General features: G+C 37.5%; 1 protein-coding gene across 1 annotated transcript in view; it reads right to left on the bottom strand.

Moving 5' to 3' along the window:
- The window catches only part of SNX24 (sorting nexin 24), a 49,544-nt gene that overhangs the window by 20,277 nt on the left and 6,764 nt on the right, over positions 1-22,503 (bottom strand). Inside the window, exon 2 of the mRNA XM_010000459.1 lies at positions 21,588-21,692. Within this exon, the coding sequence (XP_009998761.1) occupies positions 21,588-21,692 (105 nt within the window). The remainder of the gene's footprint in view (positions 1-21,587; positions 21,693-22,503) is intronic.

Raw genomic sequence — 22,503 nt, 5'->3', positions numbered from 1 at the left:
CTGCTTCCACCACTACAGACACATGGAACAGCAAATTACTGAATCCTTTACTCATCAGTGAACTGTCTGCAGAATCAAGACCAGCATATTGCAGTATGATCCTGTCTTGCTAAGGAGGCAACAGTTTTAACAAAAGTAAGAAAAAATCTGTGTAAATAAAAGTACAGCAGCTAAGAAGTGTGGTGTAGTATATGCAATGCTGAATTCTGGGTACTCTTTACAGTCTTAAGTACTTGCTTGCTCTTGGATTCAATCTGCAGTGGGAATTAATGTTACTGGAAGTGTTAGAACTAGACAAAGTAACTCCCTTTCTCTGCAAGCACACAAACTGCTTTTTGTTAGCACAGAGCCCTAATACAATTTGCAAGGTTTTCCCTGTTTCTTTCTTGCAAAAAAAAAAACAACCCCAAAACAATCCTAAAACCCCCTATCCTTCCTTTTTTTTTGCTCCCACCACCATGACAAAAAACCCTCCCCTCCCTTTCAGAGAAATGAGCATGCCTTGTTACATGCTGCTCTGTAACTATAGGAGCAAATCAATAGCAGCTGAATGCCATCTGCTTCGGGCAGCAGAACAGCACCAAAAGTGTGAGCAATGCATCTTCCCTTATTGAAAGGTTATTTTATGCAAGTAAACAATTCATCGTCTTCTTGCACGCTTGATGCTCATTTACCACTTTTGATCAATAAAATATGCAAAACAACAAAAAAATTGAATCCTAAGAGTAGTTCTGATGCCATCGTGATAGTTAATCAATATCAGGTCTCTGTTCAGTAAGGCAGGCAGTAGGGTAACTCCTTTATTGTATGAACCCAGGAAAAAGTGTGAAAATCTGTCTTGTTGCCTCTAAAATTCAATGAATGAGAAACACAAGTTCTATCCTGCAAATTAAAAAAAAGAGAATGAAACAGGAAGCACTATTTTAATTGTACTTTTTCCTCCTCACTATGCAAAGGGTACTTATGTCAGCTTGCCTGATCATTTATTGCAAAGAATCTGATATTATGCTGTTGACACAGCTATGCTTTCATTAACACAGATACTCATTTAAATCCTAGTCATTACAAGACATACTTGGGACAGCAACCCACGCTGTTGCCTTCTAAAGCTGCTCTACCTTATTAAGTCTTGTTTTTCAATGTATTTATGTTTCAGGTGAATCCAGTTTTTCTGTTAAAAACAAACTGCTATGGAAATTTCTTTTTTACAGTGCTTCTTTTAGTCAGACCACAAACTGCCTTATTATATTAAGCCTCCTGACAATTGGTTCAAATAGAATACTTCCCTACCAGCAAAGAAAACAACATCATTTTTACAGATACTGCAGAGCAAAACCTTCAGTTTAAACAGTTTCCTAAAATAACACAAAGTACTTGAAATAATAGCTGCTACCACAAATGCTTTCTACTCAAGTGAGCCATATATCCTAACATTAAAAAACAATTAACTACTCTTTCATTTGAACAGCAGTTTTGCAGATCATATCACCAGGGTAAAACCACAAATTTAGTTGCACATTATATGTTCTGTATTGCTCTTAATACTGCATTTTCATCTTACTCTCTCCTGGTTGTACCTAGAAAGCTAATTATTCAGGTATGCAGCCTTTACTTTTGCTTGCTTGAACTGAATAAAAAAAACCCCAAACAACTTGGTACACTTTTGTAAAAGAATACCTTATCCAGGCTTCCATTTAAGAGAACTACCAAGAACAAGACTTAGAAAACCCTCCAAAAACCATTTTCTCTATATTTGTAATGCAAAGATACTTCCCAGTGTGCCAGTCATAGACTTCCAGAAAAGATTTCTTAAAGTGAAACCAAGAAATACTGAATAAAAAATAATTTCATTATCAGATTGAAACCAAACACTAACTTGCAGTCAAGCAGCAGCATTTACAACACAGGAGAGCCAGAAAATCCCTTGTTCGTCATTCAATTCTCCTAAGTCTTATAAAAACAAGACAACTGGAAGAATATATCTATAAATCAACTTGCATAGAATTTTCAAGGTAATTACTGGTAATTAATAAAGCAAATATTGGCACGTATGAAAAAGTCTTTTTGACCAACCAATGAAACTTACTAAATGTAAGATAGTTTTGGGTTTGGGGTTTATTTATAGCTGTGAAATAGAGGCAGATTTGTAAGCACCAGTTCAAAATTTTTGTTTTACAACCTTGTAAGACACTAAACATTTGTAGCTGAAACAGGCAACTGCCCCTTCTACATAACAAAGCTTGGATCAAGTTCCTTCTGTATGCCTTCTTAAGAATGCTTGAGTTTATATGAATTCAAATATATATTTTGATCACATTTACAGAAGCCGAACCAATTTTTATCAAATTAATAATACAAAAAATAGTACTGAAAGTGCAGTAGCTTTGAGTCAATGACCCAACTAGCAGCAAGGGTATAATTTAAAGTCAGAAATTTCCAGTGCATGCTCTGTTAGCCACAGTGAACCTGCTACTGCTCTAGAGGGAATTGTTTGCCTCTTATTAGATTTTCTACAGCACAGCCATAAGTGATAAATGTACTGCTGTACTCACTGTCAAGTTAATCAATGCTGCCAAAGTTTTGTTGACCTAACAGTAATCCATAAAGTGAGCGGCATTTTCTCTATCCCTATGACATCTCAGTCCTCCGTGGGGATACAAATCTTACCACAGTGTCTTAAAAAAAATGAAAAAACAAAGCAAAGCAAAGCAAGGGGAAAAAAAGATATTTTCAAAATTTTCTTTAAATGAGCACACTGTGACAATTCCTCGCCTCTCTGATAAATTGCTTAAAAAGAAGGCCTACACAATGGTTTCAGTTTGATGGTTAAGACACTAGCAAATGGATAACTTCACATAGGATAAAGCCTTGCCTACTAAAAAGAAAGTAAAAATACCAGCGTCTGGAGGCTTCCAAGGAAACAGCTGTGAACACAATCTACTTGTAATTATAGATTAGTGCACTGGTTCAAAGAGACCATGGTGCAGCAACTCTGAAGGCAGTAATGTGAAAAAATAATAAAAAATCACCACCAATAAAACTTGTCTATTGCTGTATCTGGCTGTGATTCACAGTCCATGAGAAACATCACCACAGAAAAGAAGAAAAAGTCAGGAAACAATCCCTGGTAGAATGAGCTACTCCATAAACAAACTGCTGCCATGCTCTCACAAGCAATTACAGACATATGAAATATGAATAGCCATTGATTTTTCTTCTAGAGGTCACTCTGCTCCATGTTTTACGCACTCTAGGCATTTATTTGGGTGGCAATCTGACAAGTTTTTACAGAATTAACAGAGCAATGTAATCCTTGCTCAATTGCAGGTACTTCATTATGGTTCTGTTCCTTGACACTTGTCCCTCCCAAAACTCACTAGCAAGGGAGTTCTTGATAAAGATGAGGAATAATGCGATTACTTGTGAAGAGAGACCATCCTAACTTGGTCAGCGAATGCTTATTTGCTTATTCTGTGCTGATGGCAGACAACCAGCATCAGTCAGAGGGCTGCACTTATCACAGCACAGCAGTTCTGCAGATGTGGCTAAAACTCTCCACATTGTTGTTATTGAAAGAGGGATGACTTCCCTGGAAAGAAGAAACAGAATTGTAAGTTAGCCTCTCATCAGAAGTAATGCAGCTGTCTGGATTTCTGTTAAAAATTTTCATAACATTAAAATACTGTAAGAATGCCAAGCTGCTTTCTAGAAATCTTATATTTTTACTGTTACCTTCACATTCAGCAATTGCTTAATGTTCCTTACTCAGCATCCAGAGAACTACTTAACTTTTGGACAGTAAAGTCCACAAATTAGTTTGAAACTGGGAATCGTGAATTCATTAATTGTATATTCCGGCATCTGTAGACAGCAATATTCTTTGCTTCTATTATTCATCTTCTGGCACAAATATTTGGTCTCTGGGTTTCCCATGCAAGAAGAATTTGCAAAAAGGCTGTATTGCACCCTTCCCTCCCAGTGCTTATTGTGTCCCTGAAGGCTCTGGTTTACCCTACAAGTAAGCCTTGGCATCTGAAACTCAGGTGTAATTGTTATTTTGAGTGACATTTCTCAGTGCCTTAATTAAAGGACAGAATAGTTCTATAATACTGTGGTATGGAGAGCTTAATCAGACTCAAGACTCTCCGATTAACAAACAAAAGGAAGTATGCCATCAGTGCAAATATGTCTCAAATAAAAGTCTATGTGTTTATAGTAAAGGGTTCAGAAAGTATTTATAGTAGAACTGAAGTCTGCAAAACTCCTTGCCTTCTCTGTTAACTGGACAGAGAGGAGACCTTCAGCACATGACCATCAGAAGACAAATGATTGATACACAGATGGAATAAACCAGTCAAGAGGACAAAATGAAATTTCAGGGAAAAACAAAACAATATGGGAAAAGGTGGAAAGATGGGTAGTGACATTTGAAATTGAAAGAATCTGCCGTAAGTACAAAAATGATAACATGGTGGTTGTAACTGGTAAATATAATACAGGGGAAAATTAGACATAATCCACGTATTAACAAGCCCACCTTCTCCATCTGTTCCGTATCTCAGCCTCAGTCAATGGTGTGATGGTGGACTTCTGTCTGACTTCCTTGGTGAACATCACCACTTTATAAAATCGGCAAAAAAATTCACTAAACTACAGCAATTGGATTCTCTCCCCCCATTGATTTGTTTATATTTTTTTTTGAACATACCAAGCCAGGCTGTTAGACCTCTTCATTGAAATGCTGCCTGTACTTTTACATTAATAATACTGTACCTGAGTATCTGCCACAGGAACTACAGTTGGACCACAGTTATCAACAGCCTCCTGAACCACTGGAGCACAAATTAATCACAAAAGCCACTCACCTTTAATTCCAATACTATAATAAGGCCCCAATATCCCATAGCAACTTACTCTTGCAGTGTATGTCCTCATTCCACTATTTAAAGCTGGATAACTGTTCCAAACTCTGAGCATGAATCACCGCATGGCACTGAATGAATCCAAATACCCAGTCAAATGTCTGCTGGATAATGCAGAGTCAGTTGCTTAAATCACCATTGACTGTGAATCCTGTGCATGTCCTTTGCTCCTCTGTAATCTCCTGTTGCTTTCTGAGTGCTTTTGAAAATACATTAGGAATCTTCTGCACTGAGCCAGGTCTGAGAGCTGGATCCCCTCCTGAAAAATGCACCTGGTGATCTGGATGCCCTGACATCTGGAGAAACTGGGAGATGTTTCACTCATCTAACTTCCTCATGATTTTTTTGTGACATTCTGAACATTTTCCAGAAGCCAACATTACTGGGAAGCTGCTCAGAAAACCACAGTTATTCAGAATACAACTGTGATTTTGCAGTGGCTGACCAGCAATCATATAAAGAAAAATACTGTAAAATACTGTGTTCAGAGTGCTATATTTGTTGCAGCGTGTCTGTTACCAACAGTTCATGAGCTGATACAGTACCATACCATCATAGCTATGAATACTGTATTTCCTTACCAACAATGGTATTCTAGAAAAAAAAATTAAGATGCTTGAAAGATGGAGGATGAACTTCCCTGCCCCCAGTCAGATACACGTAACTGGAATGACATTTCCTCAGAAGGTTTTATTGGAATAGTTATCACTGACCTTTTCATTTTCCTAGAATAGACATACCCAGTCGGTTGAAACAGCATAAGAAATAAGACTTTTATCCAACCATTTAAAAACTGTAAATCCAAAAGCAGACTCCAGTCACATTGCTGTTGTAAAGGCCAGGGATGCACCACATAAACTGTTGTTCAAGAGAGTAGTTTTAAAAGCTGTGGCAGCTGGTATATTTGTGCTGTCAGTTTACTTGAGTGATGACAAACACAAAGCAGCAATACAATCTACCTAGTCAAAGTAGTTCTGTAGAAACCTACTTAGAAATTAGTCTGCTTATCCTGTCCTGCCTTCTTGAGGGAACAGATCACTCCAAAGCTTTATATACAAAACAAATATCAACAACTGAGCCAACACGCAATACTTTCTTTGAACATACTAATACTCAAAGCCTATAAATTTGTTTCAGTATCTAGGGTGAAGGGAGGATTCCTCCTCATGCTGATACATGCAATCTCAAAAGATGGAAGGCTGGCACATAAGGGGAGCATCCAGACAGTTTTCCTGTGGTTTGTCATTAAGGGAAATATCCAGAGGACCCATGTGCAGAACGATGCTTACATCAAGTGGGTCAATACCATCTGGCATACTCAGACAGATGGAAGAAAGGAACACCCATCAAAGATGTCTAGATACATATTCATTAGGGACATCCACCTATATTAAAGAGGAATCAAAACCCAGTGTGATAGCCCTAAGCCTCTACCAGACACAGGGCTTATTAACATAAGCAAACCACAGTTACAGAAACACAAATACTGAAGCGTAAGCAGGGCTTTCTTGTGCTGTAGATGCAAGTGGAGTAAATCTTGTGATTGGCTCTGAACTGCAGGATCTGTGATTTCCCTGTGTCTGGTATTTCCTGCAGCATGCAGGAGAAATGTATGTAGCAAAGGTGTCAAAAACAATTTGACATTCTCATAATACAAGCCTTGAAAGGAAATGGGTTTTAGTGCTTTTGCTGTGAAAAGAAACAAACAGAACTCATTTCTGTATCACAGATAAAATTTTTGTTTGTGCTTAGTGGTTACTCTCAACTCTATTTTGCTTCATCATTGCTTCTTACTGCTTTATGTAAAATTTGCATTCATTGATAACATTGGTTTACTCTGACTGTTATACCAAGCTTTCAACTAATTACTCTCAATTAATCTGTTCCACTCTTTGATAGCTTATTTATCAGATTGGGAAAGATAGATTTAATGGTGCTTGCTGGAAACAAGTTCTTTAATTGGAAATACCAGGGTGTTTAGCTCACTTCGTGCTCTAGCAATTAAGGACAATTTGGAAAAGCATTTTTCCCCTTGCTATTGTCTCCTTGATTAGATTTCCAAATAAGCGGACAAAACAAATGACAATACCACCTAGCAATATTGGTTCAAATAAAAGCCCAGCAGCCAAATTACTTACTATGAGAAATGTGAACCATCCCTATCAATTCCAATGCTGTGTAACATTCATTTTGCTCTATCTTTCCTTTCCAAGTAGGTAAATGGCAAAATTTCTTTCAAAATGCATAGCTCTGTGCCTGCCTCTATACAATTATCCCTTTCCACAAATAAGCCAAATCAACAGAAGAAATTATTTTTCTTGATTAAGCTCCCACATTTCTCTTGGGATGCAACAAAACAAACAATTAATCTTTCCTTATTTGTTCTCAGAAGAACCTGCATCCCTTAAATGTACGATAACCAGGGTACCTGTGGCAGGCAGTCGGCAGCAATTAGGCTTGTGCTGAAAATGAATGGACTAGAGTCAGAATGCCTAATCTGTTGAGAGTTTCTACAGGAGGGCAAGGTTAGACCAGGAAAATTCCCTTGCTGTGGAAATACTGTTAAAAATTACCACTTGACTTCAGCATAATTAACAAGGTTTGGGAATTTATATGAACTGAGTAATTGAAAAGAATTAGCAAGAGATATATACATTAATCTTCACCAGTTAAAACGTGCCTAATGAAATTAAAGGTTCTGATACTTCATGCTTTTTTTCTGCAAGCTTTTTTCATCTACAGAAGAAAAAGTATATTAGAGAAAGACAATGATAGTAATGATAAATTACGAAGAAGAAACTGCATCATAAAACAATTTTTATATCAACACTTCTTGAAGATTTCCTTATATATAATTAACAGTACTTATCACAACGAGAATTTCTATGAAAGTTTCTTATTTTAATGTCCATTCTTATAAATGCAACTGGGAAAATCAGTATGAGAATCATAAATTTAGGCATCATTCAGTAACGCGTATTTGTTTGTGAATGTACATGCATTTAAATTCAAGTCTGTCTCAGTGAAGACACTACAAACTACAGTTCCAGTAAAATGATTTTTTTTGCACTTAACAAAATCCATATCATATTCCAACTATAGAGACAGTAAGCAGGTGAAAACAAAAATAAAGGCAAGCAATGTTGATGTGTGTGGAGATAGACGACATTACCAGAAGCTAACAAGCCTTTGCTGTTCTCCTAGACTACCCGTAAGGACAGGACCTTCTCCTCTTAGCTCACTCTGAAACACTTCAACATATCCTTCAGAAATGAGACATACTACATTGGATAAAAGCCCAGAAAAGGAAACACACAGAAGGGAATAATATCTAATACAGGAGAGTCCAATTTAATGCACGACCAAAGGAGAAGGCTCACTGACCACTCTCGCACAGCCTAGCTGATGAAGACTCGTTGCCTACTCCTCTGCTCACTTCTCTCAGTTACTGACGGACTAGTTCTCACTTACTGCTTAACCAGCCCTTCCTGCAAAGAATTTTTCTGTTTCTGTGCTCCTTCCTTGCAACATGTCTAAAGTAGAAGGTCAGTAATTACTGCTTATTTAATTCAGTACCTTTCCAGTAAAATTCTGTGATTAGCTCCACAGTTTGATTTTGCTTTGTTTGTTTTTCCTTCAGAATGGTCTGCCTCAAATTATACAAACAAAATGTTAGACAAAAACATTAAAGTTATTATGGCACACTTTAAAGTGAAGAATTGTCAGATTAAGTTCATCAATCAAACTTTAATTCAGCTTCCTTATGTGTAAGGATTTAACTAACATTCCTTACATGACCTCATACTACTTTCCCACCTCAGAATCAGTTCTTCACCCAAAGCACAGAATGGATGATATTTAATTATTCAGCATATATTAAATATTGTGTTTTCTTCCTCTCACCTCTAAATGTGGCCTCTGTCTTATGTATCAAATTCAAATCCTGTTATAAAGACAGAACTGTTTTTCCTCAGCCCTTGTGCAGTTTATAAAGAATAATAATGAGTTGTCTTCAGTCACACAAAGCATAGGCAAAAGAACACTACCAGATTGCTTAAAGGCAATGATTTGGCAGACCTAGGTCTAAACTGAATGCTAATTTAGTGTTGTACACTACTGAACAACCCTAAGACAACACAGTGAGTTGCACAACACATGCAATAACAAAATAGTCTTTCAGTAGAAAATATTTTTTTTCCTTCATTGGCAATTATTAAATAACTTCACAGGTTAATTTTGAAGAAAAGGCCATTAAGACTTAAATTGTGTTGAAAGTTCAATTTAAAAAAGCAATAGTAATTTGAACACCAAAAGAAATATTAGCTTATGTAAAGCAATACAGAACAGGAAATGAACGTGTTGAAAATTCTGTAGATTCATTAAAAAGATGGGGAAAATGGAATCTTTCTATCATACTTCAGGTTGTGATCATAAATAACACTTTGCAAGAATTACAGCTCCCTCCTTCTTTTGTTTACTTTATAGTGGACAAAAATTGTTTGACTTTTTTTGCCTCTCAAAGGAGCCCAAGAAAAATAAATATTTATTACAATAAAAGAAATTTAATGCCTGTATGTCAAAAGAGAAGTTGCCTTCAGGATAAGGAAAGTGATAGCTTTTTCTTTCATCATGGCTAAATGAAATAAGCATGTCACACTTTGTACTGGCCTAGAAAGACTCATGGTTATTAGAACAATTGGCCATCAGCAGACTACAGTGACTACAGAAGTGCACCAGCACTTGAGTCTTAATATCGCTAGTTCTGCTTTAACAGACAAGAACTTAATTTCTTTCTCCCTCTTCTTAAAATGTCTTACAGTTATTTTGAGCATATGCAGGTCATAGTTGAGACCATTTTTCACTGTATACAATTAATACAGTTTATCTTGGACAAAAGTATGTGAAATAATAATCATTATGATATAATGAAAAGATTACGAGCACTTAGATGTGGTTTCTAAACCTGTAATGACTTTTAATGCAGATTCTGCTTTTAACTAAGTAAAATTTATTTAGGTCAACTCTAACACGTAGAACTGAAATGAGAGAAGTTCATACAGAACAATTCTATATAGCAAACCCAAACAGATTATTGAAGATTAGGCAAAAAAATATTAATCATAAACCACAATATAGCACCACTTGAAAAGCAAAAACTTTAACTCTTAAGAAATAAACCAGGAAATTTTCCTAAGCATGCTTGAAAAATGCTTGGAATATTCCTGCAGGAAACACCTCTGCAAACAGACACTCTTAATAAATGACTCTCCTTTAAATTATCTATAGAATTATTTTGCTTTCCCATTTTCTCTTGCTTTCTACCTCCTCTTAACAAATACACAATCTTGCATGTGTCAAGCACAGTTCTTTAAAATCCACAGCCATTGAAAACCAGTTATGTATCTGTAACACCAAAGAAACATGTATGCACAACAGAATCTTAAAAGAGCTGCTTGCAGCAATGATGGATTTAAGTTATTAACCGATCAAAAAAAGATGGATGGTGGTCTGCTTTTCTTAATCTACATCATCATCTAGATCTATTTAAAGATATGTGGTACACTAACAAACTTAGTTAAGGTTTCGATAAAATCAGTAGAATAATCTGCCCTGTTACATTGAGACTGTATCGATCAATAAAATCACTTGTACCAGGAAAGTACTGTTAAGTACTGACAATCCCAGCCATTAATATTATTTAACACTCTGCTCACAATTTTTAATGAGGACAAAGAACATTTTGTCTTTTTATACTTCTAATACTACTGCTTCCAGAGCTCCTTACAGGTACAGTTCAACCTTGATTACTGCAGACTAAATGGAGTTAAAGAAGGAAGACACTGAATAATTTTGCATAATGGTGACAATTTTCAATATGATTAATAGATGTGGGTGATTCAACAGATTTTCTAGCAAAATGTGTGTTAAATCTTACTTCACTGGATCCAACTTTTACTTGCAACTTTCTAACGCTAGACTCATTCTTCCAATGTATTCACCTACATGTAAAACAAACTGGTTTCCAGAAACAGCAATCAGGAAGATAAGCATCTGTTCCAGCCCTGATGGGAATTTTTTTTTCCCCCTGCAAATAAGCCAATTTGGTCTTAAATTAGTTAGAAGTAGATCCCAACAGTGACTGTGTACATAGGACAAAGGGAAGGACTGCCTTCACAGAAATCTTTGTTGTTGTTAATGAATGACACAAGGAAGTTCAAGTTACTTGTATCCAGCTCCTGCTCTCAGATGTGGGGAACGGTTAAACAGAAGCCGAGTGTGAAAAGCCCCACAGGTCAGGCATACCCAGAATACAGTGGAGAAGCACAAAAATAGGCAAACATTTTGCAAAAAAGTTTTATAGACTAAAATTTCTTTACCTGAGTTCAGCTTTTAAATATACAGCCAATTACATTCCATGTATAAACCATTTGCTCTTAGAAGGCATTAACCTTTACAAGAGGTTTGCACAGTGGCATCTGACCTGCATACCTCTTCAGTATATCAACATCATTCAACCATGTCAACAAACATACAATTCAATCTTTTTTTCTTTTAAGAACAATGTTTGTGATACAGTTCACCAAAACACATTAATGTTTATATGAATCGAGTAAGCTGAAATACAAGTATGTGCTTAATTGCTTTATGGAGTATTTAAGAATGCTCATAATGGTTCTTACCAAAGATCCATTTAGCCCTGTATCCTATCTCCAAAAATGGCCATAGCTGGATCCCAAGGAAGAGTATAAATAAGTAAAACTAACATACAAGACATTTTCCTTCCATACTCTAGCAGCCTTGAAAGTTATTTCTAGCTTGAGAACCTTCTATGCTTAATATAAACTGCTCTTCCATGAACCTTTCCAGTCTTCCCTTGAAGAAACTGAAAGTTCTGCATTCATAACAGGCTTTGGCAAAGACACACAGATATACAAGAATAACTAAATGCTTGATACAGAGCGCATCTCTGAGAATTCAAAGGAAGAACAATTGTAATTAATATTAACACTGACAGAGTGGATAAATGTGATGAATGGGAACTGCACAGAAAAAAAAAATAATTGAATAGCTGAATGATCATTGAATAGTTCCAAGATAAGAGTGCCATTATATTTACAGAATTAAATAGGAAATGTGTTTTTACCGGGCAAATGCAGACAAACATCTCATAGATGTGCACATATCACACACAGAGATCTCAGTATTTTTAAACAGCTCCAACAGCACTGGTTCAAAAATGTCTACCTCTACAGACATTACCTTATTTTTCTTCTTTAACACTAATAATGCAAAGTCAAGAACTGTTGCATTTAGAAAGCATTTACAAATTGCTTCTGATCCTAGAAAACTATGTCAGCTTCAACCAACTCACAAACCAAGACCTCCCTGTCTTCATATGAAATTCTAGTTTTCATTTTGCCTAGTAGCAATCAGGCTGACTTTTGTGTACTACTGTGGAACATTACTTCCTTCACTTCACAAGGAGAAGAGAAAACATTTAAAAATCCTGTGCATCACCAAGGATTTGTTTCCTACACTTTCTGATCCTACTCCAGCCAAGACTGCTCTGAAGCACTATTTCAGCTACAGTTACAGAGGAGGAGTATTCAAGTTCTGAAAGGCAAAGTTCTAGCCAATGCTCAATATGGAGTACTTGCAGACTGGCACCAGGAGTCTAGATGGCTCTTCTTATAGCTGAGATCCCTCTAGTCTTCTGGTGGATGGGCAGAGTTATTAATGATTGCATTCGCATTCCACCTTGTTTGAACAGCAAGAGGCCAACAGAAATCTAATCAGTTAAGTAGTGAAGAACTAATGAAACTTTCCACTAGGTGATGAAAAACTCTTTTTCTTCAAAATTAATTAAAAACATTTTTTAATTTAATATAAAACTTACATGAAGCAACAGCACACACCCAGATTCACTTAAAAGAAGATAGTTCAAAAGCTTTAGTATACAATTTAAATTTATGACCAAAATCAGAGTGTTGTGTTGTTCCAGTTTGGTTTGTTTGTTTCCCCCCAACCTGGGGCTAGGGAAGGTTATTTAATCCTTCCACCCAGGTTTACTTATTTGTTCATACCCATTGTCCAGTCACAAAAGACTATTTATTTATCTATTTAACTCTTGCCACAAGGAATTTAATATCAACACTTACTGAATTAATTACAGTAAATCCTTGTGGTCTGTGAAGAAACAACAATCTGGACCAAATTCTCTGTAAGGAAGTTTTCCTCTGCACTCACTAGCTGCATAAATAACTCATTTGTTTTCATTTTTTTTACAACTGCTGTTAAAGTGCTCCCAAAAAAAAGAGTAAAAAAAAATAATATAATAATGGGTGACTTTCTCCTTTATATTTCTGATCAGCTTACTCATAAAGCAACTACACATTGAATAATCCATCTACTGTTTTCCTAACTCCACCCTGCTGGAAACTGAGACAGCTAAGGAGTATAGGATTGGATTCAACTTTCTTAAGAGCAAAATCATAACAGATATGGTTTTATTTATCTTTTTTGGGAAGGATTGATAGTTAAAATATTTTCAAAGATAATTGCATTTTGAAGAATACTGAAATATAGGTCAAAGTGCTTCTCAGATCTCCAGATTATTTCCTTAAATGGAAAAAAAAATTGCTAGTTCAGTTTCATAAACTCCATAATTCATTTTGAAAATTGGATTCCTGAAACTGCTGGAATGTTTAAGTTCATCAAGTCTTCAAGACTCACAGCCAAGTAGCACTTCAACCAATCTTAACTCCAGGAATGAGGACTGTTCTCTTTGTAAAAAGTTCAAGAGTAAATAAAAGGCAAGTATGTTTTCTTGACCTCAGCTGAGAGAGAAATATCAGCTCTACATATTAACTCTGGTTGGAGACATATGTACGTACAGACCCTACATACATACAGAGCAGTTCAGAAGGTTTACAGCCCTCTGTTTCGTATTAGAGTCTTTCAAGTCACGAGAAGAACTTCTTCAAGTCTCCCAGACCACAAGAAATTACTTAGTATCCTGAAGGTCATAAAAAATATGGGCCTACTCCAAAATCTTTCGTCATAACTAAACCATTTCAGTGACCATGAGCAGCGGCTACACGGTCTCATGCAGAGGTGTGGGTGCCACTTCATAGTGAATTCTGTTAACAATGCCTGTTATCCTGTTGGATTGATGATATCAGCAAATTATGAGATTTCTTCTACCCAAGGGGGTCAGAAAATATCTATTCCACTGAACTTTAAAAGGCAGACCTGCCAAAGGGCAAGTCCCTGGGGCAGAGAGACTGAATGGCAGTAACATCCAGTGTCAGCTTACTGGGACAAGGATACGACCTAACTTCAAAACAGTAGAGAGCAGGTGGCTAGATCAAATTCTTGTCCATTACAAATTCACTGGAAATAAGCTCCATAAAAACTGCTCCTTCAAGAGTATATCATATAAAATCTATTTGTAACAAATGATGATCAGATTGACAATGCAGCTGCAGCTGCTTACATAATCAATTAGATAAGGTCCCTCAGTGCTGCCCTTAGGAGTTTAAAAAACGTCTTCAGTGTTTAAAATAAAACCCCAACTACCTGTTCCCTTGGTCCATCTGCAAGATGGCTTACTGAACTCATACACAACAATAATTGTAGGCTTTTCTGTATTGCTTTCTGATAAATGGTCAGTCCAAAATTATTCAGTGGATTTAAAAAAACAAACAGCACCTGGAAGCTACAATGCTGATTAACAGTCTGCCCTATCATCTTCCCCACTTGCCTTTACATTCTGGTAGTTTCCAGCAAACATATACCTCCAGGCTCACAAACATACTGCCAGGAATCACAGACTTTCAAAAGCTGTTCCAGTTGGCAGCCCTTTTGAAATTAAAGGCTCCTTACACAGCCAGCTACCTCAAACCTGTATCTTCTACCTTTCCTCAACACCAAACTCTTCAGAAAACATATTAAAAGAAGGCATTTTGTAACCATAAACAAAATATAGCTAAGTTCAAATCTTGATGCATTTTAATACTACTATCAGAGAGACTCTTATCAGCAATAGTGTAATTCAATGATTTATTTTACAGATTTTAAATCAAAATCACCTGCATTCTCATTGCTGCTGTATTTATTACAAGCCATAAGCTCAGATATACAAAGAACCAACTATGAAGTTAGAATTTATATCACAGTCTGATTTATTGTAACTCTTAGTTGATAGCCACCAGAATGTAATTAGAGCTGCTTTAGTCCTCTTCCACTGTCAGTAACAGGCATTTTCTTATTCAGCAAACACTAAACCATCTCAGCTTAATCCTGTGTGCTGTAGGTTAAGATCATGCACAGACAGTCACTGCAGATCAGCAGAGGAGCAATAGCTGATTGCTTCATACTAATTTGCTTGAATGTTTGGGGCCACACTCTGTCATTCACTTGCCTTTGCATCCATTTCCTTATTAAGAAATGAAACATAATCCTTTTTTCCTCTTTTCAGTCAGTTAATTGTTCTCAGTATTCACAAGGGCTCTGTATTATTATGACTATATATTCAGCTAAATTACTACCCATACTAGAGCTTACTAGTTAATTGTTCCACAGTATTAAAAACATAAGTTGTAAATTCTGGAAGGGAGAAGACAGGTCATTCTCCACATGGCCAAAACATGAAAATCACTTTAAAATAATATAGATGAATAATTATTTCACAATTCCATGAAAACTGGTCTATCATAACAAGAAAAAATCCCCACTCAGCCTTTAAAAAAAAAAAAAGAAAAGAAAAATTAGCCATCTGATTAATATTAGTTGACAGTGGATATTCATAAATGTAAGAAAATCACTATGTATACCTGACAATTTAATATTTGGCTTATTCATTATATTACTATTCTTCATAAAGAAATAATAAAATGCTTCTAAGCCCTTGTCCATCTACTCCAAGAAACAAATAACCTGTCCTGAAAGGATCTAAGAGAGCAGTTTATTAATGAAAAGGTCACAAAAAAAGTAACAAGGTATTGCAAACTGAAGCACCTTCTGGCTCAAACAGAGGAAATTCTGGCTTTATTTACTACTTGCTGTAGACAGATACTACTATTTTAATTTCATATAATTGTTTTATCTGCATCTAATTACAGAAGACTGCTTAATTAGATTATATTAAGAAGACGATGTGATTAGATGATGTCAGATACAGATCTGTTTTTGGCTGCTATCTGAATGGCTTAATACTTTCTGCCTGTACAGATTTTCAAGGTGCAAAGAACAATAATGAGAAATGAATCTGCATTACATAAAACAAATTATCTGAATGTAACATCATCAGTCTCTGCATAAGATCCTGGCTGGTTTTGAAAAGCAAAGATAATGACTATCATGATTTTATAGTAGTTTACCAGCTGCACAAATGGCTGGCTCATAGTATCACCACTGACTAGTGATGGTAGTAGCCAAAGTGCTCTGATAAATTAACTCTCATTAGTATCACATTAAAATATGTTTTCAGTATTTCATATACATGGTATTAAATTAAAAACTGATCATGTCTCCTGAAATTGTAACACATTCCTACACCGTGTCTTGGAAAATGCCTCGCACTATTACAGACGTTCTGACAACTGCAGTGCTTTATTATGAACTTTTAGTTATCTAAAATCAGGCTCTGATTATTTTAAAAGTTAAAATGTCACTAATTATTAGCTCTGCTTTCTGTTAGTAGAAACAGAAATTAATGACTTTGACAAGAGTATCAATTATTTTTTTCTTCTTTTAATTTAGTATGCATATTAGTATGGACATAACTTAGAGCCTTGTCATGTTTTAATCAGATGTCATCCAGCAGTTGCTTCCAACCTAAACCATTCCATATTCCTATGATAACCAATGGTGACAGAAGACTGCAGTTGACTGAAGTACAAGAGTTGACTAACTTCCAGTAGGGGGAGATGTTCTTTTAAAGTATTAGCAATTAAAAAATGGTAACCAATTTAACCCTGTATCTTTTTACAAATCAACCTTATAAGAAAAATTGGTACATGTGCCAATATGTAGCAATATTCTCCAAAAGATAGTTGTATGAAAATTTAAAGCAAATGGCTACTAGAGAAAAAAATACCGATGATGGAGCAAATTGTGCTGACACCTACCAAATCCAACAGCAATGTTTATCACTAAGTGTAATTTGTAGATGCCAAAGAGGCTGCTATAAATCTCATAGAGTAATAAGGAGAAAGGATTACATGTTGGGAAGAAGAGGTTGGGAAAGTGACGGATCCTCTCCCCTTCTGTCACCAGACAGATGGAGAGGACTTAAGAGATATGAAGGAATGGAAGGAGGTCCGACCTCGAAGAGGCAAGAAAAAATCCTCCCAACCCCTTCCACCCTCTCAGTTGCCCTTGAAGAATAGATACAAGGCTTTGGAAATTCAGGGACAGGAAAATGAAGTTGGAGGGGTAAACTTACCTGGTGAAGTACCTAGGACTCGTCAGTCACCCCGAGTCCTTAGGACTTCTTCAATCAAGAAGGAAAGGAGAGTAATTGTGGTGGGTGACTCCCTTCTGAGGGGGACAGAAGGGCCCATTTGTCGACCGGACCCATCTCACAGGGAGGTCTGTTGCCTCCCTGGGGCTCGGATTAGGGATGTTAAAAGGAAACTCCCCAATCTTGTGGATTCTTCCGATTACTATCCACGTCCTACCTTACTCCTAAACACTGAAACCCAGAAAGAAAAAACAAGGGACAAAAAAACCAAACCATTTTACACTCCTACAAAATTACACATATTTATATTTCAAAGAATCATTGCATTCTAATTATTCACAGTACTGCTATGACTTTTCACTCTACTTTGAATTTCTTCCCCTTAATAGCAAGTCTCCTTGCTTTCTCTTTTAATGTAGCAATACTACAGAATCTAAAAGAAGAAAGGTAAAGAAAGAGAGAAAGAAGGATAGACTGAGAGTGAAAAGCCTGACAACTGTGTAACAAACAAGAACATAGTAGAAAAAAAATGTATTGTACTGAAGCTGAAAATTCTTTTTGAAAAATGTCAGAAGACCAGGTAGATTATTAAGCAATACAGTAAGATAATTATTTGTTTGCCTTGTTTGTACAATATTAACTACCTAATTTGTAAGGCATGGTGATAGAATTTAAATGCTAATAAAATCTTAACTGAGCTGATGTAATCACAACAAAACAGATTTTATATGAGTACATATCCTGTGTGGAAGGAACAAAATACCCAGCAGGACCAGAACCCTGGACTTCCACAGGGCAAACTTTGGTCTCCTCAATCATCTATTAAGGGAAATCCCATGGGACAGGGTGCTAGAAAATAAAGGAGCTCAAGATAGCTGGTCAACATTCAAGGACCACTTCTTGCAAGCACAGGATCAGAGTGTCCCAATGGTTAGGAAATCTAGTAAGGGTGCTAGGAGACCTGCATGGTTAAAGAAGGAACTACTGGGCAAACTTAAGTGGAAAAGGAAAATCTACAGATCATGGAAGGAGGGGCTGGTCACGTGGGAGGAATATAGGACTGTTGTCAGAGGATGTAGGGAGGCAATTAGGAAAGCTAAGGCCTCCTTGGAACTTAACCTTGCAAGTCAGGTTAAGGATAATAGAAAGGGCTTTTTCAAATACATAGCTAGCAAAACTAGCAGTAGAGGCAATATTGGCCCATTGAGGAATGAGGTGGGAGCCCTGGTGACAGAGGATATAAAGAAGGCAGAGGTGCTGAATGCCTTCTTTGCCTCTGTCTTCACTCCTGCAGGGTCTCCCTATGAGCCCCAGATTCATATAGCCCCAGAAGAAGTCAAGATAGAGGAAGAGTTTGACATGGTAGATGAGGATTGGGTTAGGGATCAGTTGAGTAATCTGGACATCCATAAATCAATGGGTCCAGATGGAATGCACCCAAGGGTGCTGAGGGAGCTGGCGGAGGTCATTGCTAGGCCACTCTCCATCATCTTCAGTAAGTCATGGGCAACAGGTGAGGTGCCTGAGGACTGGAGGATAGCAAATGTCACTCCAGTCTACAAGAAGGGCAAGAAGGAGGACCCGGGTAACTATAGACCGGTCAGCCTCACCTCCATCCCTGGAAAGGTGATGGAACAACTTGTTCTTGTGACTATCTCCAGGCACATCAAGGACATGGGGGTCATCAAGAGCAGTCAGCATGGTTTTATCAAGGGTAAATCATGTTTGACTAACCTCATAGCCTTCTATGAGGAAATTACTAGGTGGATAGATGATGGTAGAGCGGTAGATGTGGTTTATCTTGATTTCAGTAAAGCATTTGACACCGTCTCCCACAGCATCCTTGTAGAAAAGTTGATCAGGTATGGGTTTGGTGATCAGGAAGTGAGGTGGATTAGGAACTGGTTGAAAGGAAGGAGTCAGAGAGTTGTAGTCAATGGGGCAGAATCTGGTTGGAGGTGTGTGACTAGTGGAGTCCCACAGGGGTCGGTACTGGGACCGGTGTTGTTCAACATCTTCATCAACGACCTGGATGAGGGTATAGAATGTACCCTCAGCAAGTTTGCTGATGACACTAAGCTGGGAGGAGTGGCTGACACACCAGAAGGCTGTGCTGCCATTCAGAGAGACTTAGATAGGTTGGAGAGTTGGGCGGGGAGAAACATGATGAAATTCAACAAGGGGAAGTGCAGAGTTTTACATTTGGGGAAGAACAACACCATGTCCCAGTACAGGTTGGGGGCTGAACTGCTGGAGAGTAGTGTAGGTGAAAGAGACCTGGGGGTCCTGGTAGACAGGAGGATGACCATGAGCCAGCAATGTGCCCTTGTGGCCAAGAAGGCCAATGGCATCCTGGGGTGTATTAGAAAGGGTGTGGTTAGTAGGTCAAGAGAGGTTCTCCTCCCCCTCTATTCTGCATTGGTGAGGCCACATCTGGAGTATTGTGTCCAGTTCTGGGCCCCTCAGTTCAAAAAGGACAGGGAACTGCTCGAAAGAGTCCAGCGCAGAGCTACGAAGATGATTAAGGGAGTGGAACATCTCCCTTATGAGGAAAGGCTGAGGGAGCTGGGTCTCTTTAGCTTGGAGAAAAGGAAACTGAGGGGTGACCTCATCAATGTTTACAAATATGTAAGAGGTGAGTGTCAGGGGGACAGAGTTAGGCTTTTCTCAGTGATGACCAGTGATAGGACAAGGGGTAATGGGTGTAAATTGGAGCATAGGAGGTTCAAGGTGAATATCCGAAAAAATTTTTTTACTGTAAGAGTGACAGAGCACTGGAACAGGCTGCCCAGGGAGGTTGTGGAGTCTCCCTCACTGGAGACATTCAAAACCCACCTGGATGAGTTCCTGTGTGATGTACTCTAGGTGTCCCTGCTTTGGCAGGGGGGTTGGACTAGATGATCTCTCGAGGTCCCTTCCAGCCCCTAAGATTCTATGATTCTATGATGATTCTATGTTTCAATTTAACACTACTAACTAAATATTTTAAAATACAAAAATTAACTATGTTGCCTGAAGTGTTCCCTATATCAGAACAAAACCTGACCTGTATTTTTCTCCTTATTTCCAAATTTCTTCTTAAAAGTTTAATGTCAGAAGTAACACTGTATTGTGTCACACTATATTTCTATTCTCCTCTTGAAACAGTTTTCTTTTACAAATATTCCTAAGAACCTGGGAGGTTCCAGACCAGAGCATGTTACCATCTATTTTCTATAAATTCAGTTCACCGTCCATTATGTTGCTGTTCACCATTCTTCCAGTTGTGCAGCTGCAACTGTGCATGATGACATAAATCAGATATCTGGATTTTTTACTATTTTTACTACTCTGATCTGAGTAAAAATAGAGTACTCTCACTCTTGCCTTCCTGCCAAAACTACTAATTATGGTCTTTTGAATCAAATGATTTCTGTTATTGCCTTCAGTATAGCTGCAGGTGCAGCGAACTGGGAATATGTCTAGAGAAACACCTTCATTTGTGTTTGTCAACAGATAAATGGTTGTGAAACTCCACCACGGAGCATTTTTAAAGCAGTCACAGTGACAGTAGAAATTCCATTCAATAAAAAAAGGCGGGGATTTATCACTGGTATGTTTAAATGCCTGTATGTCTGAGTCATTCCTGAAGACTCCTTGTATAGTCTGTAACAAAATCAGAACCTGTTTAGTAGAATCGGAGACTTCAAATGCAAACTTCCAAACTGGCTGAGATGAATATGGGATGAAAGGTGCTTATTTCAACTATATGAACAACTTAGATACAGGTATGTTCAGCAGAGGGATAAAAATTTGATGATCTGATTCCTTCCTAGTCTGTCTAAATGGAGGAGAGATAAATAAAGATTCCTTTTATCTCTTCTGCAATGTTTTCTTTGGTGCAGTCAGAACGACTTCAGAAAGCTATTTTCCCCGTTTTACGCAGAGGAAAATCAGGTATTAGAAGCTTCACCACACTGACAGCAGCTTTTACTAGAATTGGGAATAAAATGCAAAACAGCCTGGATTTCTAGGTGCCAGGTTTGTTAAGTGAACTGAAATCATCACTGCTGGCAAATATACAGTTCATCCCCCACCTCCTGTGGGGTGATGGGGTGAAACACCCCACTTCCTAACTCCTGTATCTTCAAATGCTTTGGATGCTACCAGTTTGAAAATGGATGCTGCATTTACCTTCACAGTGCTGAGAAGAGACTCACCTGCAAGTACAACTCCAAGCCTTGCCGTCGCTGCTCCAGAACCTTGGGGACCCAGTTTCTCACATGCTTTGAAGGGATCTCTGGAGTTCTTATGAACTTCTTGAGCTGAAAACAAAAAGAAAAGCAGACAGAAACAAAGTATAATAGAGTCCCTTTAAAGTAAACATGTTTATGTTAGAGATGAGGCAGTACAGGTAAGATAACCATGCATGAAGTACAGTAGCATGGCAACAAAGCTCACTGATGTAACAGCAGACTTCATACCTGCATGTTGCTGTTAAAAATCTCCACATCTAGCTGACCTGGACAGTGAAGAGGAACCATACTAACAACTTCTTGTGGCTATGAGCCTTAAAACAAACCAGCAACAACTACATAAGAATACTTGAAATGAGTTACCAGTTAGTCAGCATGGGATGATACCTCACAATGTCACAACGTACCCAGATATTACCTTGCTAACTGTGGTGACAAAACACTAACAATTTCTAACTCTAGATTTAGGCAACAATGAATGGGTGTGGAAAGCTCAGGGAGAGATCTAGCCATTTCTCTGGAGAGCTGGCAATTAAGAGAACAAAGTATCTATTCTCCCAAATCGCACCAACAGGTTGACAATTGTGTTAGTATTTTATAGAGAGAAATAGCAAGATTGCCACTGAATATATTTCCAAGAGTTTCCGTAACAATTCCTCTTAAGATTCTCACAGGAAAGCTTTTATATATAAAGAGAGAAATGTGTATATGTGTACACATGAGTGCATATAGATACTCACAAACATACATTTTTGACAACAGTAAAAAACCTCTTGCTGTAGCAATATGTATTTTCAAAACAAAAACAAAGCAAAAAAAGCTTTTTCCTCAAAACTACAGAGCAAAAATAACAACTGGAATAGACTCCACTGCATTTTAA

This window comes from Chaetura pelagica, unplaced genomic scaffold (assembly GCF_000747805.2).
Source record: "Chaetura pelagica isolate M959 unplaced genomic scaffold, ChaPel_1.0 scaffold16, whole genome shotgun sequence".
In the NCBI taxonomy this organism is placed as follows: domain Eukaryota; kingdom Metazoa; phylum Chordata; class Aves; order Apodiformes; family Apodidae; genus Chaetura; species Chaetura pelagica.
This window is presented reverse-complemented; position numbering and strand designations above follow the sequence as displayed.